This window comes from Martes martes (genome assembly GCF_963455335.1).
Source record: "Martes martes genome assembly, chromosome: 6".
NCBI lineage: Eukaryota > Metazoa > Chordata > Mammalia > Carnivora > Mustelidae > Martes > Martes martes.
This window is the reverse complement of record NC_137893.1, coordinates 98,224,799-98,251,069: the sequence shown is the minus strand read 5'-3', so window position 1 is coordinate 98,251,069 and position 26,271 is coordinate 98,224,799. Positions and strand designations below refer to the sequence as shown.

Genomic DNA, 26,271 nt, shown 5'->3' with positions numbered 1-26,271 from the left:
ACCGAGCCATCCAGGCACCCCTTAAAGTGAATATTTCTAAATTTCACAATATTTTCCAGAGAAAACCATGACATCTGGGGCTTTCCCCACCTGAACCACCAGTTAGGGAACAGTCAACCCTGTCTGTCTTGTCCACCCAGAGATTCAGAAAAAACACTGAGTGAACCTCTTATTCTCAGAACAGATACAGCTCTTTATATCTTGCAAACCTGAAAATACACCCATTAGGTAATACCTCCCTTCCCCTCCTGCTCTGGCAAGCACCATCCTACTTTCTGTCTCTGTGATGGATTTGGCGAGTGGAGTCAGGCAGCATTCGTCTTTTTGTGGCTGGCGTATTTCACATAGCATTCTCTCTCTGGGTTCGTGTTGTAACGGGTGTCAGAACCTCCTTCCTTTTTAAGGCTGCATCTTACTTCATCATCAGTGTACGATGATGTAGGATGGTCTTTAGAACTGAAGTATATTATACAGAACTTGGAGAGTTCTCCGCATGAGAACCACAAGGGGCTTAAAATTTAAGAAACCCTAAAGGAAAAACCCAAAGTTCAGTTTTACAAAGCACGGAAATAGAGCTCTGAGAAGTCCCTAGATTACCTGCTTTAAGAACTGCAGGTGTTTGGTTATGGGTCTGACTGGGCTGATGGTGGTTCTCTGTGTCCTGTGCATTGACTCAAAAGAGAGATATTATGGAGCATTTTCTGATTTTAAGGGGTGTCAGGTTCCTTTGGGTGCCCATCTTCAGAAGGATAAATAAAAAGGAGAGTGGTTTATTTTGAAATCTGGGTAAAATGTGGGCTTACCTAGATGGAAGATGTGTTAGTAGATTTTTTTTAAAGATTTTTTTTTTAAGATTTTATTTATAGGGCACCTGGGTGGCTCAATCACTAAGCATCTGCCTTCAGCTCAGGTCATGATCCCAGAGTCCTGGGATGGAGCCCGGTGTTAGGCTCCCTGCTCAGCGGGAAGCCTGCTTCTCCCTCTCCCCTCCCCCTGTTTGTGTTCCCTCTCTCGCTGTGTCTATGTCAAAAAAATAAATAAAATCTTAAAAAAATAAAAGACTTTATTTATTTATTTGAGAGAGAGAGAGAGAGAGCATAGAGGGAGAGGGAGAGGGAGAAGCAGACTCCCCGCTGAGCAGTGAGCCTTATTCGGGGCCTCAGTTCCAGGACTCTGAGATCATGACTCAAGCCAAAAGCAGACGCTTGACCGACTGAGCCACCCAGGTCCCCATGTCAGCAGGTCTTTAACAGGTGCGACTTAAGGACTCAGTTCAAAGGAGTGAAAGTGTAGATGGCATTCGTGGATCGCACAATCCCAAAGGAAAGGCCTAGAGCTGGCCACGGGCTTGCCTGAATCCAGGGGTCTCTCCTGGCTCTCCCTTTGTCCACTTCTCTCTGCGTTTTGCTCCTTTGCTGGTTCCATGGCCCCAATTCTGTCCCTTGACGGGAGAGATACGCCCATAGCAGGGCTAAGGCCCGCTGAAAGGAACACCTCTGACTCGGGAAATTGAAGGGAAGGACTGTAGTTCAGACTGCGTCCCATGCCAGAAGGGACTGAAAGTTCTGGACAACAGTTTCCTTAAAAATGGTGAAGTTAGGAGGCAGGAGGAACTTGACACCAGAAAGGGCTGATGTGTCTGGTGATTGACTCTGTCATGAGGGGAATGCCCTTTTAACGTCACTGTTCTCTAGCTGATGTTTCTCCTTTGACCGAGATCGCATTACTGATGCCAAGAGATTGGTTACCTCATGATCTACAAGGATTGAGTTACTTAACCCTGGTTTACCTCAGTTTCTCATACTAATATAACTTAATAATACTGTGTTTCACAAGGCAGTTGTGCGGATTAAGTGTTTAGAACAGTGCCTGACATACAATAAAGGTTAAATCCAGGGCTTAGTTCACAGTAGAGAGAGCAGACAGTGTGTGAGGCACCAGGAGGATAGACAAGACTTAACAGACGCTGGAAAAGTTCGTTGCTCTAGGGTAGCAGGGTGTCTGAAGACCACAAACTGGAAACCACAGGTGGTGGTCCACCTAGGCAAACACCTCAGGATTGAAGGTCTGGCATACTTGTCCAGAAGCAGCAGTACAATGCCACTCTCTTCCCAGCACTCTCGAGACATTTGGAAATGCAGGGCTAAGAGGTCAGGGCTGACATTGTGACTCGGATGTGTTTCTGGCCGTTAGTGTCTGGGGAAACAGCATGTTCCTGGGACAGTCCTACGCAGAGAAGAACTCCCCTTCCTAAAATGCCCAAAGCACCCCCACTGATGTAAGAAACTAGAATGGCCTCAGTAGGCAGGCCCCAGAGTGACAGGGAGTGCAAGAACTGAGGGACTGAGAAATCCAAGCTTCGGGGGGTGAGGTCAGTCACCAAGCAGTAGGTCCTCTGGGCACCCGGCCTTTTTTTTTTTTTTTTTTTTTTTTTCAGATTGCATTTATTTATTTGAGGAAGACAGAGTGAGTATGTGTGTGTGTGCGTGCACGCACGCAAGTGGGGTGGGGGGGGCAGAGGGAGAGGGACAAGCAGACTCCCCACTAAGCAGGGAGCCTGATTCCCCTGAGATCATGACCTGAGCCCAAACGAAGAGTCAGACAGTTAATTGACTGAGCCACCTAGGTGCCCCTGGGCACCTGGCTTTTGGGGCAGGATTCTTGTTTTTGGGAAAGAAGCAGAGACAGGAGAGGGCAGCGCAGAGCTCTGAGTACATAGGAGCAGAGACAAAGACTCCAGACCCTGCACAGCACTGGGCAGGTCATGCAGGACCCCGGCCAGCAGGCTTGTCTGAGTTCTGCCCCTGCTCTGCCACCTACATGCTTGTGAGGTACTGTGTTTTGTTGTTGTTGTTGTTGTTGTTGTTGTTGTTGTTTTGGTCAGTTACTATTTCTGTAAACCTTGATTAACCCCTCTGTACAGAGGGTATACTAAGGATAGCCTCCGCCATGTAAGGGTGCTGTGAGGACAGACTTCTTAGCATAGCAGCTGACACGCTGTAAGTGTTCGGTCAAGGGAAGTGGCATAATTACTGTCATCAGTAACAGTGACAGAGATGCAACGAGGACAGTTGGCCTCAGGAAAGAAGTGCTGTTAACCAGTGTGGGACATAAGGGCACAGCTCAGTCAGAGTGCGGATGGAGACAGCTTCTCAGTTTCTTGCTGTGTCCAAGTGGGGTTGGTGGTTGGGATGAAGACGGATGCGATGTTGCAGCCGGGGCCCAGCAGATCGTTGTGTGAGGAGAAGGACCGTGGAAGATTCCAGCTCCTCCACAAAGGAACCAGCAGCTTAGCTGGGGAGCTAGGACTAGCACTCAGGAATAGTTAAAGGAATAATAGGTGCATGTACTCTTACAATTAATGCAGAGCAGTATCTAGGTTTGGTGGTGCATGGAGGGGTAAACAAAAGTCCAGAAGGATGTGACCAGATGTTAACAGTGGGAATCTCCAGGAGATGAGAACACAGATTTGTTAGAAAGATTATCAATTTATTTTGTAATTAGAAGAAAAATGTTAGTCCTAAGAGATCGAAGACAGCCTGTAATTCAGTTAAGAGTTCTGGAATACCACAGAAATAAGAAATCCCATGTTCTAGACTAGTGTGCGAAAAACAGGAGGCGGTGGCCTCTGGGGGGTTCCTGACAGATGGATAGGATTTAGACATGGATGGGAGAAGACACTCCAGAGGGGAGACCTAGGCGAGTGGATAATCATGATGGGTGTGCCAATCACCAATTTATTCCCTCTCAGGTCTAAAATCCACTCTTGGCCCTGCTTTGTGACGCTGGAGCTGAACTGTGTAGACCTTTCTCTCTTGCCCGTTGGCACAGCGCTTGGCTCTGTCCTGCTACAGCGTGCCTGGAGATGTTGAAAAGAGCCCCCTGATCAAGGAGGGACCACAAGAGCCGATCCAGATTGGTCAGATAAGGAGTGCCTGGGTGGCTCAGTGGGTTAAAGCCTCTGCCTTCAGCTCAGGTCATGATCCCGGTTCCTGGGATCGAGCCCCGCATCAGGCTCTCTGCTCAGCAGGGAGTCTGCTTCCCTTCCTCTCTCTCTCTGCCTGCTTCTCTGCCTATTTGTGATCTCTGTATGTCAAATAAATAAATAAAACCTTTAAAAAAAAAGATTAGATAAGCACAAGAAAATTTTTCAGCCTCTCAACATTTAGGCAGAAGAGAAATTCATTCATGAGCTGAAAGACTAGTAAGAAATCTTAATGTTGCCAAAGATCGCTTAGCAACTGCCTGACAGACCATGAGTCTTCCCAAGGCTTGGGCCCTCTGGCCTGCTCATCCCTTCCTCTACAGCCTGTCTTCCATGGTCAGGACTCTCCTGACAGGCGCCTCCTTCTCTGAATGCTGAGCACACCGCATTTTTCACACCACTTTACCTTTGGCCAGAGTATTGCCACTGCCTGGAACACCGTTCTCCATTCTTTGATGCCTTGACAAATATCTGTTTGTCTTTCAAGAGGCTGATGGGGCATCACGATGGACATCGTGGTGGTGAAAGACGTTTCCCCAGATTATCCTCCCTCCAGCTTCATACCTTCCCCTTCCACATTCCTTCTGGATGCCTCGATTCCATGCATTAGTTATCTTAGGCTTACTTGTGTCTTTGTTCATCTTTTCTGCTGCGAAACTTAATACTTTAATTCTCCCTTAGATCTCCAGAGCCTAGCAGATAGCCTGGAACATAGCATGTGGACTGAACTGACTTGGGAGGATGGTGATATTTGAGGGGATTAAACACTCAGAATTAGTGTGTGGGGGAGGGCATTGGTAGGTGTAGAATAGCATTTTATAGTATTCCTGGTTTAGGAATGTTGGCCATCCAATATCTGTTCCAGTAGGTTCCATCAGCATGGTATGTTCCTACCTCTGACTGTCTCTCTGTTCTCTCTCATACACAGGCAGGGGTAAGTGGTAGATGAATTAGAATCTGTTGTTAAGTTAGTCTGCTTTGGGCTCAACCTACGAAATTCTGAGCAGGAAAACACCTATACTTCCTCATGAAGTTCTTTTTTTTTTTTTTTTTTTTTTAAGATATTTATTTATTTATTTATTTGACAGGGGGCGGGGGCGGGGTACAAGCACGGGGAGTGGGAGAGGGAGAAGCAAGCTTCCTGCTGAGCAGGGAGCCCCATGCAGGGCTCGATCTGAGACCATGACCTAAGCCAAAGGCAGACACTTAAAGACTGAGCCACCCAGGCGCCCCCCCCTCATGAAGTTCTTTTTTCGGTGTCCATTTCAGTTAACATCCCCTCTTAACGTAAAGGAGGGGAAAGTTCTGAGGTGAACAATAGAAAATCCCTCACCTTGCTGGTGTTCTGGGGATAATTGTGCTGGTTAAGTGACTGCCTGCATTGCTCTTCCCTGGCCCAAGCTCTTTAAGTCCATCCCAAGCTCAGAGCGTCTAGATTTTGATTGGATTTTTGCCAGAGCTCATTAGCATAGTGTACCTTGACCTGGATTAGGGAACTGCAGCTTCTGCTTAGAAAATGACCAGAACCTGCTGGGACCTGAACCAGAGATGAGATTTTTTATGACACAGTGTTGTCTGCATCTCCGTTAAGAAGTCAGAAGGTAAGGAAGACAGAAATCCTGGGGCGAGGCCAATGTAAGGAATATGCTAATAGCGATCCCATTCCTACAGGATTTCAGTTCTACTTGAAATGATGAAATTTGAATACATTTTGCCCCAAGTTGCTTAAAAAAAAAAAAGGAAGTCTTTACAAATTAACTTTTTTAATTCTGGAGAAAAACTGAATTATTTTCTAAGGGCTGCAAACCGTCGTTCCCTGTGTTTCGTTCTTAACTTTCAGGGAAATACTAAACTAACATTTGTTCATTTGGCAACAATTTATAACTGAGAAAATAAAAAATGAAATCTTTGTGCAGCAAGATTTTTTATTCCTCTCTCCTTAATGTAAAAACGAAAGAGTTATGTCCGTTGTTTAAAACAATGCTTAGGAATTTTTGAGATATGACTCTTGTTATTCAAGGTCTTAAAAAAAAAAAAGAAGAAAGTTCAGTCTGTCCCAATGAGCTATAACAAGTTTTAGACCATCTGAGTTACTGTTGTTAACGCTCAGAGAGGTAACCCCGTAAAGCTGTTACCATCAGGTCGCCACACGATCTCTGTGTCTCGTAGACTTGGAATCGAAATCTGAATTCAGGTCAGTCTGTAGCAGCATTTCTTCAGCAACTCAATGTTTATTTCCCAGACATAGAATTTGATTTAGAACTCCTGGGGATTTAACCTTGCATGGCAGTGTTTGAAACAAGAGATGGACTTCATGCTCTTTGAATCTTTGACCACTAGGTTGTAGGTGAGTGTGGTAGGGGGATAAGGGGTGAAGGGACCCCTATTAGCTTATTATCTAAGGGTCATACATTCGGGTCAGCAGTCTTCTATATTCATATACTTGCCCTCAAATCTCAGTGACTGACAAGTGTTAGGGTAAAGATACGTGACTAAGGAACAGAGCCCATGGCACTTCCTCAGTTGGAGACTATTAAACTAACTCATAGTTCAGGTATACTATTAAGTTGTTTTGTGTAACATCATTATGTCCCTTGTTTTTACAAGAGCCACCAGCAAATGGAGATTACACACATACTAACATGTTTCACTTTGTGTTCCACTAATAACGCACATTTCATCTGCAGAATGATCAGGTTTTTTTCCCTCAGAGTAGAACATTTCCTTTCTTCTTCCTTCCTTCCTTCCTTTCTTTCCCCCCTTCTTTTTTCTTTTTTGGCTAAATCTCCTTTAACCAGTTATGATTAGAAACCAGAGTGGTATTTCTTATGGGGGAGGAAATTCAGTGTGCAAACATTTTTGAATCTCTATCATTTACATAATACGATTTAATCAGAGTAAAATGAGATAGAATCTCCAGTGGGGGGGGGGGGCAGGGGGGAGGGAAGAGGGATATTTTTATTAGAAAACCTTGAAGGGTGCTTTTGAGTTAGTCAGAAAACAATATTTTTATTTAAAAAAATTTTTTTTATTTTATAACATTCTTTTAATTTTATTTTTAACATAAAATATAGTATTTGTTTCATGGACACAGGTCTGTGATTCATCAGTCTTATACAACACCCAACACTCCCCACACACATAACCCTCCCCAGTGTCCATACTCCAGCCATCCCATTCCTCCCCCCTCCCCAGCAACCCTCAGTTTCCTGAGATTAAGAGTTTCTTATGGTTTGTCTCCTTCTCTGGTTTCATCTTGTTTCATTTTTTCCTTTCTTCCCCTATGAACCTCTGCCTTGAAGAAATACTATTTTAAAGCAGTGGTTCTCAAACAGTTCTGCCCTTTCCAGGGGACATCTGGCCATGTAGGGAGACATTTTTGGTTGTCACAACAAATGATGTGTTTCTACTGACACTTAATGGTCAGAGACCAAGGATGCTGCTAGACGTCCTGCAGTGCACAAGATAACCTCCCACAGCAAAAAAATATCAGGTCCTGGGGCTCCTGGGTGGCTCTATGGGTTAAGCGTCTGCCTTCAGCTCAGGTCATGATCCCAAGGTCCTAGGATCGAGCTCCACATCGGGCTCCCTGCTCGGTGGGAAGCCTGCTTCTCCCTCTCCCACTGTCCCTGCTTGTGTTCCCTCTCATGCTCTCTCTCTCTCTCTCTCTTTCTGTCAAATAAATAAATAAAATCTCTGAAAAAATTACCAGGTCCAAAGTGTCAATAATGCCCAGGTTTGAGAGAGAATCCGATTTGAGGCTATCCATTAATAATATTTGAAGATACAAAGTACACACTGGTTTATTGAGGAGATAAAAATTCCTCTCTGGCAATTTAGATTTAAAAAATACTTCTGGATACATTTGGTTGTGATGTTTCCCACTTCTGACTTGAACCACGCGTGTGTTAGCTAGTGTACAAAGGTGAATCTATGAAAACAGCTCCAAGCGAGCTCTCCCTCTTGCCCCAAGGTATATGGAGGACAGTGTTCTAACCATTGGCTGCGGTGACAATGGTCCCCACTCTGGCTTTCCCAGCCCGGGCCCAGCAGGGAGAAAGGCGGCCCCAACCCAGTGAGTGTGGTGCTTCTGATTCCCCATGGTTGAGCTTTATTGTCACAAGATCACTAATGACTTCTACATTGTGTTTTTATTTTGTATGTTGGTGCTTGCAAAAATGTCAATGAATCAGGTTTTTCTGGCAGGCGAGTACTGATTTTTATCTCTTTAACGGTCAGTATTACTATCACTTATTTTTTAGTGTCAGAAAACAGTCTCCAGGTCTAAGCTACTGAGTCAAGAGTGGATTGATCCGACTGTAGGAAACGCCTTTGAGAGGCAGATTCCCCACCACTTCTGTGGGAAATTGGGTAGACAGAACCCTATGGATGACCTGACTGTCATGGCGCCTGAAGACCTTGATTCCGAGGACAGGGAGATGTTAAGCTGGGATATTAACGATATGAAACTGCCACAGGTACGTACTTACATAAGAATCTGCCTTCAGCCTTTGACTCTGAAGCCTTAACTTGTTACATTCTGGAAGGAGATTGGTGAGGGGCCAAGCTGGGTAAATTCCTGTCCTGCAGAGCTTCGGCTGGGCATCTAACTGAGGAATTTTAATCAGAGGAGATGCCATGACCTAGAATTGGAGTGGGTCTTTACCTGGCAGACACCACCCCTCGCCCCACAACAGTTACAGACTGAAACAGAGAAAATGCGGCTTCCCTTCTCTTTCAAAGTTTGGTGTGGCTCCTAGTAGCACCTACCCCAGCTAGCTGGTAGAATAAAGTCCATGGTGAGTTATTTGCCAATAGATTGACTCTGCACAGTGCACAGATTCCCAGAAAGCCTTATTTGCTATATAGTAATGGGTTTCTAATTTTTTTTTTTAAGATTTTACTTATTTATTTGACAGAGAGCACAGGCAAGCAGAGCAGCGGGCAGAGATAGGGGGAGAAGCAGACTCTCCACTGAGCAGGGATTCCCCATTCAGGACTCCATCTTGGGACTGACTCCAGGATCATGACCTGAGCTGCAGGCAGTTGCTTAACCAACTGAGCCACCCAAGTGCCCCAATACAGTAATGGTTTTAAATTAAATCTGTAACGGGAATGTCCAAATGATAGTGCTCTTATGGGCTAGAGCAACTCTTGTAGAACTTGTGTAAGTAAGATGGGGTGCATATACACGGGGCTGTTTTCCAGCTACGGAGAGACTGTTTCATATTTTCTTTACCTTCATGTTTGGCATTTGACTTTTTAACTCTTAATTTGGTGGAAAATATTAATTGTGTAAAACTGACCTCCCCTGACTCCGTTTTTGGCATTCCAAGGATGTTTTCACTGGAAGTTGTTTGGAAAGGGTATTGGGAAGGCAGGGTGGAGATCACCAGTACTGTTTAATGAAAATGTCAAGCTAGTCTGCCTGATTCTGGGGAACAAATTTGGTTTTTACCAAGGCAGGGCAGAAGAAATGAGATTCCACAGTCTCGATTTAAAACCATTCCAGATTTCTCATGAAGACTTCCAGATCATTCCAAATTTCACTCTATTGAAGGTTTTCTTTTGTTTCTCTGTTTTCTCTTAAATTCCTACCTATGTTACCTCTCAGTAGGTCTTAGAAGAGCTGGAAGTCAAAAAGTATACCCTGGGGGCGCCTGGGTGACTTAGTGGTTTAAAGCCTCTGCCTTCGGCTCAGGTCATGATCCCAGGGTCCTGGGATCGAGCCCCGCATTGGGCTCTCTGTTCAGCAAGGAGCTTGCTTCCCTTCCTCTCTCTCTGCCTGCCTCTCTGCCTACTTGTGATCTCTGTCAAATAAATAAATAAAATCTTAAAAAAAAAATATACCCTGCTTTTCACTCAGTTAAGGTGCTTAAATAAACCAGAGTTGAATCATATAAATATCTATTGTAGTGATTTGTCCTTATAGTTGTGCCTTTTTTTTTTTTTTTTTTAGATTTTATTCATTTATTTGAGAGAGAGGAGAAGGAGAGAGAGAGCATGAGCAGTAGGGAGGGGCAGAGGGAGAAGCAGACTCCCTGCTGAGCAGGGCTCTATCCCAGAACGGTGGGATCACGACCTGAGCCGGAAGTTAGGCGCTTAACTGACAGAGCCACCCAGCTGCCCCTTTATGGTTGCTCTTAATTGGTTTATGATCGTTGCTGCTGTTCTAGGAGAAACTTTAATGTACATTGTAGTTTACCTGGCTCAGGGACGTTGACCACTTCCTTTTCCTAATTTCATGGCTGTAGCTCACAAGTAGCTGCCGGGTAATCTAAGCTTCAAGAGTAGAAGTAAGCAAGGACCTGGAAGGTTTGCAGGGCCGCCTTCCCGAGCAGGGGTTTTAATGGGGTTTGAGAACCCTCTGAAGTGGCAGGTAACACTGTCTGCTAATACGCATTTTTTTTTCCTGGGACCGAGGGCCATATCATTCATCAGATCTGTAAACAAAAGAAAGGAAACACCAGGGATGCCTGGGTGGCTCAGTAAGTTAAGCGTCTGCCTTCCGCTCGGGTCGTGATCCCAGAGTCCTGGGATCAAGCCCTGCATTGGGCTCCCTGCTCTGCAGAGAGCCTGCTTCTCCCTCTCCCTCTGCCAGTTGCTCTGCGTGCATGTGCTCGTTGTCTCTCTCTGTCAAACAAATAAATAAATAAAATCTTTTAAAAAAAGAAAGGAAGCACCACTTCTCTGGAGGAAAACTCGGGGCTCATGAAAGTTCATTTTCCATTATGAATTTCCAAAAACAAAAGCATTCTGTTTCCTAAGACATTGCATTCAGAAATTTACAAAAATACACAATGTAGTTTTGAAAATGTATCATTTATAGTTAATCAAAAAGTAGGATTGTTCTGGAAATAACTCAGTGAACTTCAGCAAGTGCCCTTGTAAATATTCCGGGGTAATGATTAGAAGTGCAGTGCCTTTAGGGCACCTGGGTAGCTCAGTCAGTTAGGCCTTTGACTCTTGGTTTTGGCTGGGGTGGTGATGTCAGGGTTGTGAGATCGAGTTCTGTCCAGCTGTTTGAGGGACTGTGCAGGGTGTAGAGCCTACATAAGATTCTCTGTCTGCCGCTGCTCCCCGCCCCCAGCTCATGCATTTTCTCTCTCTCTCTCTCTCTCTCTCAAAAAAAAAAAAAAAAAAAGTGCCGTGTCCCTTTAATATTTTCTAAGCAGAGACACCACCATCCTGATCTGGGTTTGTGCTGGCTCTGGAATCGTATCACGAACCATTTGAGGTGAAAAATAAAAGGGTCTTGGAAAGATTTCCAAGCTGATTAGGTTGTATATTTTGAGAGTATTTCAAGGCCGAGTAGTTGCACTGTGTAAGCCGGGGTACAGGGACAAAACCCCGGCTTGGAATTCCAGTTCTGCCTCTTTTTAATCTGTAAAGCCTTAGGGAGTTGTTTACCTTTACTGAGACTCCCTTTCCTCTTCTGAAAATAAGGTGGTTGCACTGACCAGTCTAGGGTTCTGGGACCTGAGAGTAGGAAAGCAGCCTGCCTTCTAGAACTGTCAGCCCAGCGTTAACACAGTACCTGACATACATTAACAACAGTTGGTAAGTGTGGAATTCACTAGAGAATGGCTCCACTGCTTTCAACCTGTGTGACTCTAAACAAACCATTTTTGAGTCTCAGTTACCTCCTCGGTAGAAGGAAAATCAAAATTCCTTACGCAAGCCGCTTAGAGCCCTGTTTGCCAAAGTATGTTCTGTGGACCATGGGTGACGCGGCGTTTTTGTAGGTGTTGTAAAGAGAAACAGAAGCCCTGGATTCAACAAAGTTAAACAGATTTCTTTGCGCGGATCGGAGACTTCCATCCGCGTCTGTGTTGGCGGTGCTCCCAAGAGAAGGCGGTGTCCGGCTCTGTGGCTCGGACTTGTTTTTGACCCTGGAGTCCTCTCTGTGGAGCCCCTCAGGCGATTCCTGTACCTCAGACTACCTGTTTGGGCACCAAAAAAAAAAAATCCGGTTTGAAGGATCAGATGCAGTTGCTTGTTATTGTTGTAAATTTCATGCAAGGAATTCAGAGTTTGTTTTTTCCTAATTTTGTGTTCTTGACAGGATGAGTACTTCCACAGTGTGTAGGCAAATTCTGGCAACTGGTAGACCCATTTCTTTACTGCTAATCTGCTCACATGCTTCAGGTTTTGAGATGGGCCTCTGAATGCTGAAATGCTCCGTGCCCTGAAATTCCGTAGCCCCTTACATATCTCAATCATGCCAAGATTTATGGGTTGATTTTTGCCAATAGTGAATGCTGATATCCTCATTAGGACATTAGATGTTCCGTGGGGCGCCTGGGTGGCTCAGTTGGTGAAGCATCCAGCTCTTGATTTCGGCTCAGGTCATGATCTTAGGGTTGGGAGGTCAAGCCCTGTGCTGAGCATGGAACATGCTTGGGATTTTCTCTCTCTCCTTCCTCTGCCCCTCCCCTGCTTGCTTGCCCGCTCTCTCAAATAAATTAAATTAAATAATTAAATTAAATTAAATTTTAAAAAGACCCAAACATTTCTGAGTGACGACAATGGGTCAGACACTATAGCAGGCTCTGGGGATACAGGGGCCATGAAGCTATGCTAACTTTCATGGATGGGCTCATGATCTTTTGGGCAAATGGAATAAGGTCTGTGCCTGAATGGAGAGTCTGTGTCATGCAGAAAAATGCTGGAGGTCCTTGCAAGAGGATGTATGTAATTCAGCGTGCCTTGGACATGGGAATCAAGACAGCTTCTGGCACAGGGCTTTCTCTTGTAAAATGTAAAAGGGGGAAGCAGACAAGACCATCAAGGCAGAACAGGGCACCAGAGTCCAAATGCTGTTCAGCCTCTACGTTTGAGGGAGCTTGTGCACAGGCATTCAGAAGGGTCAGCAGGGAGCTGGGGGAGGCTACTGGCTGGAAAGGCGGTTTGGAAGCAGACTATCCTAAGAGGATTCAGTTATTTTCTAGGAAAAGGGTAGTCATTAGGCTTTTGGGGCCAGATGGAATCTTGATTGGATCTGGGGCTCAAAGTCCTCTTGGCTCTGGCTAAGTCATCCCTCCCCTCTATTTGTTTCATGTGGGCTTCCTCCTCCTCTCAGCTGCATGTCAGATCTTTATAAATCTTCCTTTCACTTGCTTCTGGTCCCTCCTCTAAGGGTGGTCATTTTGACACCCTTTCTCCATAATCCAGCCCCCAGGGAGCCAGCTCTGAACCGCAGGCACTCAGCTTACTCAAAACCACCATTGATAAAAATCTCAGACCAGTGTGGTGTACCAGTTTGCTTTCCCTTTTTATTCTAACCCTTATATTTTCATTTTACATTTTCATTTTAAAGGTGCAACTATAATTGCATTAGGGTTTGCTTGACCCAAGCAGCAAATGTCTGGTGTTGGTTTAGTCTTCCCTACATTAAAAATGTTTATTACAAGTTAACGGAAAGGGTCACAATCTCATTAATACTGACTGTAACTCTTGGCAGCTTTGAACAGCTAAGAAAGTGCTTTTTTCCTTTTTCTTGTTTGGAAATTGGGAAAGAATTACTTCTTTTTTTTTTTTAAAAGATTTTATTTATTTATTTGACAGAGAGAGATCACAGTAGACAGAGAGGCAGGCAGAGAGAGAGGGAGAGAGGGAAGCAGGTTCCCTGCTGAGCAGAGAGCCGGATGCGGGACTCAATCCCAGGACCCTGAGATCATGACCTGAGCCGAAGGCAGCGGCTTAACCCACTGAGCCACCCAGGCGCCCCAGAATTACTTCTTTTTCTTCCTAAGTAGCACCCACTTTGGCAGGGCGCTGAGAACACCTGTTCTGTTCCTAACACTAGCCAGTTTCTCTGAGTACAAGTACAGGGTGTACTCAAAAGCACCATTGCAGACAAACCCTGAATCATTTGGTTCCTAAGTATGCAGTTTAAACCTGTGGCCAGGGGTGCCTGGTTGACTCAGTCAGTGGAGCGTGCAACTCTTGATCTCAGGGTTATAAGTTGAAGCCCCATGTTGGGCATGGAACTTACTTAAAAAATAGTAAAATTAAATTAAATAAAAAAACAGCAAACCATGGCCAAAGCCACACCAAGCCATTAACTCACAAAATTCCAAGCTTTAAGTATATTCTTTTCTAGAGAAAAGATAAATATACATAGGCTAAACATAAATACAGGTCAGCCTAAAACCTGGTGAGTCAACCACAAAGAACCCATGTCTCCAGTTAGTTAATTTCCTGGATCATGATTTTAGCCAGCAAGGTTGCTTTTGCCTCAGACTTCAAAGTGAAGGTGAATCTTGGAGCTCTTCAGTGAGTTCCGTTGTGGCTAAATGGAATCACAATGAGCCAGGAATAATCAGATGTGTCTTGGTGCTGACAAGCTAACAGGTAAACCAGATTCTGGGTTTCTTGTCAGTTATTATCTGCCTGCGTGATCAGGTCACATTATGTTGGTCTAACAGGTATACCTATGACTCTGTCCTCCTTGCCAGCATTCCCCTTGATGTCAAGGTCATTTGAACTTCCTGGGACAGCTCCACCTATATTGGGCTCCCTTGGTCATTGAATCCCCACTGGTAGAGCTAGAATCATTCTGCCACCCCAGACTCTTATTGGGATGGGGACATTACTACATCTGTGGTAGGAAAAACTGTCTTCTGGGTGCCTGCCGGGAGGTCCCTTGCTTAGCCAAGTAGAGTGGAAAAGGGAAGGAAGGAGAGTAGAGAGAAGCAAGTGATGGAGAGTTTGAAAACAGGAGAACTCCAGCCCATCTTAGTGTTATCTGAACAAAAACGGACATTTTTGTTTTGAATTTTGATCCTTTAACAAAGGTAGGAAATTGCAGTATTAGCCCTTATAAGGAGTCACTCTTGAGTTAACTCAAAAGCATTTTGTTGAGTTGAATTTCTTCTTTGAGAACACGTGGGTTTGGTTTCCTGTTGGCACGGAAGAGATGAGTTCCTGAAAATGTGTATAGGAACCAAAATGCTGGTTGAATTGGTTTTTTTTCTGTGTTCCATAAGTAACATGTCATTTTTTCCCTCTATCTGCTTTGCTTAAAGGTATATCTGTATGCCTTCCCTGTTTTATTTGGAAACATTTACTTATAAAGAAGCTATTCTTTTTTTTTTTTTTTTAGATTTTTTTTTATTTATTTGACAGAGATCACAAGTAGGCAGAGCGGCAGGCAGAGAGAGGGGGGAAAGCAGACTCCCCAAGGAGCAGAGAGCCCGATGCAGGGCTTATCCCAGGACCCTGAGATCATGACCTGAGCCAGAGGCAGAGGCTTAACCCACTGAGCCACCCAGGCACCCCGAATTAAGCTATTCTTAGCATTAAAGAAAAACGCAGATAATTGCTTTGTATGAGAGTGGATTATATGCTAGGTGAAATCCATTTTTTTTTAAGATTTTATTTATTTATTTGTCAGAGAGAGAGAGAGAGAGAGTGAGCACAGGCAGACACAGTGGCAGAGGGAGAAGCAGGCTCCCTGTGGAGCAAGGAGCCCGATGTGGGACTCGATCCCAGGACGCTGGGATCATGACCTGAGCCGAAGGGAGCCGCTTAACCAACTGAGCCACCCAGGCGTCCCGGTGAAATCCATTTTAATATAATAACAGTGTAGTGTTGGTGTTTTGATGCCATATTTCACAATTTTCATTTTCATTTTATTAGTTTTGTTTTAATAGTATATATTTAATTTTTAAGGGACCCTATTAGAACTTCATGTAGTTAAGTAAAGCAGAATAAGGAGGATTGGGTGCTCTAGGATTCCATGGAGTTGCAGAGATTTTGAGTAAGTTAGAGGATTAGGTCTCTTAGTAAAAAAATTACAGAAGTCGTAGAAATGTTAAACCCCCCAGTGATGTTACCCCTTGAGATTATAAAATATAAATTCGTTAGATTTCCTGTTGGAATCCTGTTGGAAACCTGAAGAATATTCCCTTTAAATTATAAACTTTTAACCGAGAGGAAAAACAAAGTTACTCATGAAAAGTTAGAAATTAAAATAAACACAAGATCAGAAAAGAAGAAAACATTTTATGGAGATCCGCTAAACGAGATTAAGAAATGATTATTCTTTCTTTTTAAATTTTACCTCTCTAGTGCCTTGAATTTACAAGACTTTCAGAAGTCACTGTCATTCATTTGACACCTGGGTTCCTTTGCATTATGGGAATCTAGGTTTTGTCTTTTTTTTTTTTTAAAAGATTTTATTTATTTATTTGACAGAGAGAGAGAGAGATCACAAGTAGGCAGAGAGGTAGGCAGAGAGCTGCTCTGCTGAGCAAAGAGCCTGATGTGGGGCTTGATCCCAGGACCCTGAGATCATGACCTGAGCTGAAGGCAGAGGCTTAACCCACTGAGCCACCCAGGTGCCCCTAGGTTTTGTCTTAATTTCAATGTCAAATGATGTCAGAGATTCCACTAAGCACCCAAATCAAAAGATTGAGCATAGAGAAGAGCTTGATATGAACACATTTACTTCTAGGAATTTTCTCAAGTTAATACGTTGTCAGAATTATTACCGCATTACTGATGGAACTGGAAATGTAGGCTGCCAGTGAAGAGGCTGCTGGGAAGAAAAAAAAAAGGCTTAAAAGATGGTCAAATGTAGGGGCACCTGGCTGGCTCAGTCAGAAGAACATGTGACTCTTGATCTGGAGATCGCGGGTTCGAGCCCCACACTGGGTATAGAGGCTACTAAAAAAAAAAAAAAAACAAATAAACTTAAAAAAAAAAAAGATAATATTTTCAAATGTAGAAAATACTACAATCCCTGAGGCACCTGGCTGGCTTAGGTTTGAGAATGTGACTCTTAATCTCAGGGTTGTGAGTTCAAGTCCCACGTTGGGTGTGGAGCCTACTTAAAAAATAAATAAATAAAATATTTCTTAAAAAGAAAAGAAAATACTGTAAACCCTAAAACAAACCTCAACAATGTTAAAATAGTTAAAATACAGTGTTCTCCAAAGATGGTGGAACCAGCCTAGAAATTAATAGTGAAGGGCAGTAGGGAAATCTGCACATACATGGCAAATAAACAGTATATTTGTAAGTCATCCATAAGTCAAAGAGGAAGCTTCAAAGGGAGATCAAAATATACATTGAACTGAGAGAAAATTGTGGGGAGAAAAGATGATGGAGATCATTTCTTCCTCTGAACCTCTGAGACACTCACATATACCTTCCCCTCCTCGTGGTTCATGGGATTAATGGCGTGACCAGCCTGCAGGGGCTACTCACCTTGAAAGTGAAAATCACCGCTTTTCTTCAAGTCCGCATGGCCCTTGTCTCTGCTACCCTGACCGCTGTGCTTTGTGTCTGAATTATTCAAATGCCCCCAATAGATTTTTACAGTCCAAATTGTTAAAGGTCCACGTTAGTGTTTGAACCCGCATTTTTCTTATTCCAGAAGATAAAATATTCTGCTTCTTGGGGCCTTTCTGTGACTACAGAAAATAAGAAGGCATTGCTTAGAGCCTTAGGTCAGAAGGCAGAGAAGAGAAGACAAGATGTGTGGAGGAAGCAGGAAGGGGGCTGGCTGCCTGAGGTAAATCTTACCCAGCTCAATATTCCCAGGGAATTGGGAGAGGGAGGGAAAGATCTGGAAAAAGCAGACAGTCCATTCAGCATCTTGGCCTGGCTGCGCCTGTTTCCGGGAAGCTCTGCTCTAGTTGCCTGATGGACCAACGCCACACACCCTCCTCCATTTCCCTTCTCACCTCACAGCAGTTACAGTGAGGCACATGAAGGATTCCCCTGAGCCATTACTCTGAGAAAGAAGGCTGTGGAGTCAGTTGTTCCAGCAAAGTCTTTGCTTTAGAGGGGCTTGGACTCCCATCTTGGGTTTGACTTGACAAGGGACAAGGTTTAAGGCATGAAGTGACCTCTCTGTGGGTTTTCTCCCTCCTGAAAGCCGTTGGCTCTTACAACCACATTGGCTGCTTGTAGCCCTGGATCTGGTCCTCCAGGCACGGCTTCAGATGTTTATTTATGTTAACTCATTCAGTCTTCATAACATCCCTGTGAGGTGTGTACTCCTGTCACCTCCATTTTACAGAGCAGGAGAGCAGGAAGTGAAGGCACCCAGAGGGCAAGGAACTTGGTTAAGACTTTGTACTGAGGCCATCTACCTCAGGGGCTGGGCTCTCAACCAGAAGTCAGGAGACTTTCTCTAAAGATTGTCAGTATTTTCAGTTTTATGGGCCATTACAGTCTCTGCTATAATGAATTGACTCAGCTGTAGTAATGTCAAGTATGCATAGACAACACTCAAGTGAATGAGCTTGGCTGGGTTCTAATAAAACTTAATTTACCAAAAAAAAAAAAAAAAAAAAAGGCAATGGCCTGGATTTGATCCATGAGCCCTATGTTGCAGACCCCAGCTTTTTTTTTTTTTTTTTTAAGATCTTACTTACTTATTTGACAGAGAGAGAGACAGCAAGAGAGGAAACACAAGCAGGAGGAGTGGGAGAGGGAGAAGGAGGCCTTTGGCTAAGCAAGGATCCCGATATGGGGCTCAATCCCAGGACCCTGGAATTATGACCTGAGCTGAAGGCAGATGCTTAACAACTGAGCCACCCAGGTGCCCCCAGACCCCAGCTCTTAACTGTTCCTAAAACTGCCTCTATCTCATTTATGTTTCCTCAGATCCACTTTAGTTCCCATGACATGCCATTCAAATGGCAACTATCATTACATCAAACTTAAAGTTTACAACACATCTGTTCTTTGTGGTACTTCTTTGAAGAATATTTTATCACTATGTCCATTTTGGAGAAGAGCAAAATGAGGCTTCAGAGATAGTCACTTGCCCAGAGTCTCAGGTTACAAAGCTCTCTGGCACGTTTTAAACTTGAAATCTAACTCAGTAAACACCAACTTCCCCATGCTGCCCTTCCATCCTGTTGTTGATATTTTCTCTTTTCCTTTTAAAATGCACCCCCACCCCCCGCAATATTCTATGCCTGCTTTCTTGTCGGGGAATCAAAAGGAAGGCACCCTGACCTCTCCTTCTGGACCTTCTAGAATCTTCTTGATGAAAAATGTTCTTCTGTCATGCCAGGTCTCTGGAGGGTATGGGAATAGACACAGCCTAAGTTCAAGTATGGAGATTGCTTAGCAAATGTCATTCTTTTTTTTTTTTTTTTAAGATTTTATTTATTTATTTGACAGAGAGATCACAAGTAGGCAGAGAGGCAGGCAGAGAGGGGGAAGCAGACTCCCCGTTGAGCAAAGAGTCTGATGCAGAGCTCCATCTCAGGACCCTGAGATCATGACCTGAGCCGAAGGCAGAGGCTTAACCCAATGAGCCACCCAGGTGCTCAACGATTGTCATTCCTGAGAATGAAGCAGGATCAGTCAAATGCAGTATCTATGCACCAAAGGGCCTGAGGAATGGGAGCCTCAACATCAGTGACTAACATTTATTGAGAGCTTATTCCATGCTAGGTGCTGTGCTAAGTATTTTTTATATATTATCATATTCTCAGAACCATACTTAAGGTTGGCAGGTCTTGTTATCCGTATTCTACAGATAAAGAAACAGAAGCACAGAAAGTCCAATGACAAATGCCATAAGGATTGAGTGTACTGATGATCTTTCTTAAGGAGAGCTTAGATGTTCACACAGGGTGAATAGTGCTAGTGCTAGTGCTAGGCAAGAACGTAGAACTTTCCAGCCAAAGTAAACTCCTCCCCCTCCTTGTTGGAGGCCCATGGATCTAGAAGTAGATAAAAAGGAAGAAGTTCTCCCCAGGGGAGATAGTGGCTTTCCGAACCCTCCCAAACCCCGGCTCTCTAATTTTCCCACTATTCAGCTCTGGTGACTGCATAAACTGTTCACCTTCGCAATAAGGTAACTAATGTGTTATGAGACATTATCTCACTACCCTGCCACAGTGTTTTCCAGTGTGATTGTGTAAGAGCACAATCACATTACTTCACCTCAAAAATTCTTTGTGGGAGATGGTCAATAAGTCTTCTCTCCAAGGCCTAGAGAATCATCACGGAGTAGAACTAAGGGGAGGTGGGGGGTACTGAATGACAGCCCAGTTTGGTCCAGGGAGCAAACATTCCGCAGACCCAGCAGGCCTATTGGTGTCACTACACCAAGCTCAGATCCTGCTGTCAGAGTGAAATGCTGGTTGGTCTTTGCCAAAGGTCTCCACAGCTCTTGGAGGCCAAGACCACTTTCACATCTAAGAACGGTTGTGTGTTTTTTTTTAAGATTTTACTTATTTATTTGAGAGAGAGAGAGCACAAGATGGGGTGGGGCAGAAGGAGAAGCAGACTTCGCGCTGAGCAGGGAGCCCAACACAGGGCTCTATCCCACGACCCTGCGTTCATGACCTGAGCCGGAGGCAGACGCTTAACCAACGGAGCCGTGCAGGAGCCCTACGAAGTTATGTTGTCTCACTTAAAATACAGCAGTATGTTTTGTGTCTCTAACAGAATGTGAAAAAGACCGACTGGTTCCAGGAATGGCCCGATTCCTACGAGAAGCACATCTACAGCTCAGAGGACAGGAACGCACAGCGGCACCTGAGCAGCTGGGCCATGCGCAACACCAACAACCACAACTCCCGCATCCTCAAGAAGTCCTGCCTGGGTGTGGTGGTGTGCAGCCGCGACTGCTCTGCCGAGGAGGGTCGCAAGATCTACCTGCGACCCGCCATCTGCGACAAAGCCCGGCAGAAGCAGCAGAGTGAGTAGCGTTGGCGGCACAGCGAGGAAGCTGGCATCCAGCAGCCTCCTCACCCCTCGGGGTCTGCCCTGTGGTTCTCGCCATGCCCAGAGCACCCGCCAACAAAACCGCTCCCTTGGGTTAAGGCCCCTGACTCAAGGCTTCTGTTCAAAAGCGGAGGTATCACTTAGGGGACTCATACTAGTTCATCAGGGGACCTACACAAAGTCTAGGAGAACGTTGTTGATCACTTGACCACGTGACATCCTGGGGAATGGGTCTCCCCAGCCTCACCCAGGAGCTCAGTGAATGCTTTGGTCTGGAGTGGGAGGAAGTTTGAGATTCGGCTTCAGTCCACGCCATTTAGGTCCGTGCCATAGTCTGGTTCATTGTGTTCCTCTTTATCACGTCCATCGGATTATGAAACAGATGCATCCAGCATTCCCCTGTGCCCTGCCCGCTGCAGACCTCAAGTTACTTCATGGTCTTTCCTTGTAAGCTGTCTTGAAAACAGGCTCTCCGGAAAGGGTCTGGTCTCGGTCATTTACACTTTAATGAACATTTAGGGGCTGTGCTTCTCCTCTTCTGTGACTTTGCTCCTTGACCCTTAATTCTCACTGGGAAGTGAAGGAATTCTGTCCTCTTCTCTACAGAGAATTTCAGGTCTCAGTAAATATGGAGGGAGGGATTTTCTGCTCAGAAGAGCTCTCCCTTGACCTGTGAGATATCCCAGTCTGTAGGAAACCGCTTCCTCTGTCCCTGTGTGAGACTGGTCTGGGAGGCTTTGATGGTCAGGCCTCCTGGGGTCAGAGGTAATGCCCAGTGGAAGGGAGCCCGGAACACTGCACCCAGGCCCATTCTCGACCATCCCGGAGTCAAGCGCCGCCTGCCGGGGCCGCATAGACTCAGGACTCAGTTGGCAGGGTCACCTGCTTATGCTTTCTTACAGGGAAACGCTGTCCCAACTGCGACGGGCCTCTGAAGCTCATTCCTTGCCGAGGCCATGGGGGCTTCCCGGTCACCAACTTCTGGAGGCACGACGGACGCTTCATATTCTTCCAGGTTGGATTTGACTTAGAGTTAGGAGATGCCGTTTTCTCTTTAATTCGGGAAATGTGTGCAGAGTACAGGGGGAGGTTCCGTACAGGAGATGGGCAGGGGAACGCGAGCCCGTACCAACCCCGAGGCGAGCTCTGGGCAAGCAGATGTCTGTACCCACACCTGCACACGGGCACCAAGACCCGGAGCCCCTGGAGGGGGCCTGGCTGACTCTGCCTCTGGCCCCTGGGGGGAGGCAGCCTGCAGTAATCTCATCACACTCAGGCTAGCACAGTGCTGCGGCATGTGGTTGGCTTCAGCAAACCCGAAATGTGAGTGTGCTGGAGTCCTTGAGGGGGCGGTGCTAAGAACAGGATAAAGTCTGGCTTCTGATGGCAAAAGGTCCGTGGTGTACTGGTCAACCAACCCTCCAAAAAGAAAATGTCCCGATGGCTAGTGTGGGCCAGCATCTGTGATCACAGCAGTTCCCATCGTGGCTCATCTCCAGCTGCCAGCCAGCTCCTAGAATTCCCGAACGTTCTATAGCTGGCTCTCAGCTTGGGCAGCTCTAGCATGCTTTGAATCCCGGCTCCCCGCTCACTCATGGGGGGACAAGGGGAGGAGTGTCCCCTCCATGGCTGGTGGAGTGTCCCCATGCTTCGGTTTCCTACTCTGTAAGCTGGGGTAGTGATAATGGCAGCAGGACTGATGCTGAAGAGTCAGTGAGGTCGTGTGTGTTGCAGCCTCCTCCACACACCGCAGGAAGCACTTCGTAGTGTCGCTTGTTGTGGTTGTGAGTGTGACTTCACCAGGTGGGCGAGGGGCACCATGTTCAAAGGCGGGCAGGAAAGCACGTGATGGGCCGAAGAGGTTTATGAAGTCTTGGGCCAGCAGCAGTACCCGGTCAAGCGGCAGGGCACGGGGTAACACTCTACACACCGTGAGGTCCAATCTTGCTGTGTATTTTACCTCCTTGTCTCCTGTAAGTCAAAGGGAGAGCATGATCATCCAAAACCAGAAACCAAATTGGAAGCCGAGGCAAGAAGAACAATGAAAAAAGCACACGTGGCGTCTGCCTCCGTCCCCTTAAAGCTGAAGGAGAGCCCAGAGACAAAGGTAACCTGTCCCCCGTGTGTTCAAAACATATGGCGACTCTCCACCCCGTGGTAAGGACAATACCCTTCTCCAGTCCCTCCCCACCGACAAACGAGGTCAAAACCATCCCATCTGGTTCATCTATAGGGCAGCATCCCCCAGAGAAAAGAAATAGAATCTGGGGTTTTCCTCTTAATTTCTGCCATCTTGTAGCGTGCTCTCAGATACTCTTAAACTTCATGTAATTTTAGAAACATCTACCCTGCTACAATTACAAGGAGAGACTTGGATTAGTACTTAACCTCTATTTGGCACTTTATATTTTGGTTCAGAAGTGAACCTAAAGTGGTCTTGGCAAAATACCATTCCAAAATGGGCATTCTTCCCCTGAATAGATTAGCAGACTCGACTCAGGGGAAATAACCAGGAAGTTTCTGAAAACATTGGCCACCTGTGGGGTTGGGGGTTGGAGAGGCCACACTGTGATGTGAACTCGCTGGCTTTATGGGCACCATATTATAGGTTGGTGGGTTTGTCTGCTTGATAGTGATGCTAATTCCTATATTCTGCTGCTGCTCCGTGCTCCACATTTCTTTTCATGAGGACCGAGATGGAGCCCGTCCATCCCTAGAGGTTCTAAATGTCCCTTACGTAGAAAAAGAAAATGTCGCTTGGGTCGGTTATAGGGACATGTGAGCCCCTGAAACCGAATGGCGGGTTCCTCACCCCTTCTGCCAGCCATGGGACAAGTTGAAGGGCATTTCCTCCCACTCTGCCTGGGCACAGTCTCTCTATCTCCACCCTCTTGTTACATAAGCAAGCAGATCACGTAATTCTCAGCCAGTTTTTTTCCCTGTGATGAACTGGAAAGTAGTACGTATGCTTCCTTTATTTATAGAAATAAATTTACTACTTCATTTTCTAGAGGCCCTATTTATGGGTCCACAAAATCCCCATGAACTTGGAGAAAAGACTCTTGAGAAGAAAAACAACAGAACAACCCTAGTCTCTCAGACTGCAAACAGTATTAAAAAATAGAAAAGTCAAGGAAGGAAATGACGTGTGTGTGTGTGTGTGTGTGTGTGTGTGTGTGTGTGTGTGTGTATGAGAGAGAGACAGACAGACAGACTGGGTGAGCAAGCAAGAGATCCACTGAGAGTTATACTGAGTATAATATAAATCTTTGAAGCTGTAGTTTGATTTTTCTTAAATAGTCTCTTATAAGTTTCTCACAAAGACAGTTATTGTATCACATTTGTGTTTGAGGATGAACCATTTTCAACACACTCGCTCTGCTCAGAGTCAGAGGAGTGAGAGTAACACAACTCATGCTGGTGAGTAGGCTGTACAGTGGACCTGGAGGCAACCTTGACTTCTTTCAGACTTTAAGTGCTTGTGGTGAAACCCTGCTGTGCGTTTGTGCTTCAAGTATGTGAGGAATGAGGAAAGTCGGACAGAGCACTTATTTGCACAGAGTAACTCTGGGTGCCTGTGGTAGTAGTGTCAATTTGCTTAACTTATTAATGTGAGCTTTTCGCTTTCCTTTCTAGTCTCTTCCAGGTGAAACCCAAAGTTGGGGAAGTTTACCTTTAACTTGGTCTTTCCAGGAGGGCGTCCAGTTGCCCAGTAGTTACAATGGACGTTTAATAGCTAACACACCCCAGCAGAAGTCTCTGAATGATTGCTTATTCTTCTCCAAGAGCTGTTGCATGGGGGGAACCACTGACCTGGCAGACCCCACTTCCACCTTGGGCCCCACTAAGCTCTATGACAAATGCAAACTGTCCAGTAGTTGGCTCTGTAATGGTGGGGACCTGCTTCATCCTGTTTCCGGAGTCTTCTCTGACTACGATGATCGGCAAACATGGAATATAAGCACTGCCTTGGGGAGACATTCTCTTAATGACAACTGTTGTCCCAGTTATCCTTTCCCTCTGACCAGCTGGCCTTACGACTTCTCCCCTTCCCAGAGCTCCGCAGACCCCTTTCCCCAGCAGATTCCAGTGGAACCGCCTGTGGCCGAAAGTAGCTGTCGCCCAGTGTGGCCTAATCCAGGGGGTGAGCTTTATGAAGAGAGGGTGCATGTGGATTTTAACAGCTGCTGCCCTTCCTCCACATGCCACTCGCCTCAGGAAGACCCCTTTCTCCTAACGTACGCCTCCCATCCCCACCATCAATACTCACTGACAGGCAAGAGCAGCAAATGGGATTTTGATGAAGACATGAGGGGTGTGGGTTTGAATCATTACAGCAATGAGATGCTTCTAAACCTCTGTCCTTTAAGATGATCCAAACTGAAAACCCTGTACACTATTAGCAGGACTATAATTTAGTGCACTCTGGAAAACGTATGGAGGTTCCTTAGAAAACTCAAAGTAGAACTACCTGAACTCCCATGGTCATTGCAGCAACATTTACAATAGCCAAAGTGTGGAAACTGCCTAAGTGTCCATCAGCAGAGGAATGGATAAAGAAAATATGGTGTGTGGTGTATATGTATATATATACACACACATATACAGTGGATTGTGTTACTCAGTCTCACAAAAGTGAGAAAATCTACCATTTGTGACAACATGGATGGACCTTGAGGGCATTATGCTAAGTGAAATAAGTCAGACAGAAAAAGACAAATACTGTGAACTCATTTACATGTGGAATCCAAAAAAACCCAGACTCATAAAAACAGATCAGATTGGGGTTGCCAGAGGTTATTGGGGGAGGGCAGGAGTCATGGTGGGGAAGTGGGTGAAGGCAATCAAAAGATAACGAAACTTCCAGTTTTAAGATAAATGTACACTTATGTAATGTTGGAAGCTGTAATGTACAACATGATGACTCTGGTTAGCAATATTGTATTGCATGTTGGGAAGTTGCTGAGAGAGTAGATCTTAAATGTTCCTACAATGGGGAAAAATGTGTAATTATGTGAAGAAATGGATATTAACTTACTGTGGTAAAAAATTTGGCAGTAAATACATACATTGGGTCATTATGTTTTACATCTTAAACTTACACAATGTCATATGTTAATTATATCAATAAAACTGGAAGAATAAAAAGATTACCCAGATTTTTTATAACCATTCAAAAAAACTGTTTTAAGAAATGGCTGAAAAATTTCTTTGGGCAAGAGCTTTCAGAACATAACCACAGGTAAATCAGAACCATGGCAACAAGCAGAAGGCAAGACTTCCTCACACAAGTAATTTGGGTCTTCCTCTATTCCAGTCCTCTCATCCTTAGGGAGGAATGGAAACTTATCTGGTCTGTGGTGAGAAACGTCCTCTGCTTTTTCTCCCCCCTCATTATTTGGGGGGTCTCAGCATCTCCACTGCATTATCTGTTACATTGTCCTTGAATCCTATCAAACAGCAGAGATGAGGAGAGCCCACCTACCTAGGATCTCACCTCTGCCTTCTGGGAAGCTGAAGCTGAAGCAACAGGGATAAAGGGTAAGAGAGCTTCAGAGGTGTAGAAAGATGAAGATTCCACC

At 45.2% G+C, this 26,271-nt stretch overlaps 1 protein-coding gene across 1 annotated transcript; it reads left to right on the top strand.

The window, feature by feature from the left end:
* Positions 1–8,388: 8,388 nt before the first annotated feature.
* GCM1 (glial cells missing transcription factor 1) lies at positions 8,389–25,063 on the top strand (the record flags this gene model as incomplete). Its single annotated transcript, XM_080805693.1, has 5 exons — positions 8,389–8,463; positions 20,411–20,663; positions 21,592–21,704; positions 22,668–22,796; positions 24,326–25,063. 5 exons carry the CDS (start codon positions 8,389–8,391, stop codon positions 25,061–25,063), a joined length of 1,308 nt encoding a protein of 435 aa, XP_080661819.1.
* Between the last annotated feature and the right edge of the window lie 1,208 nt (positions 25,064–26,271).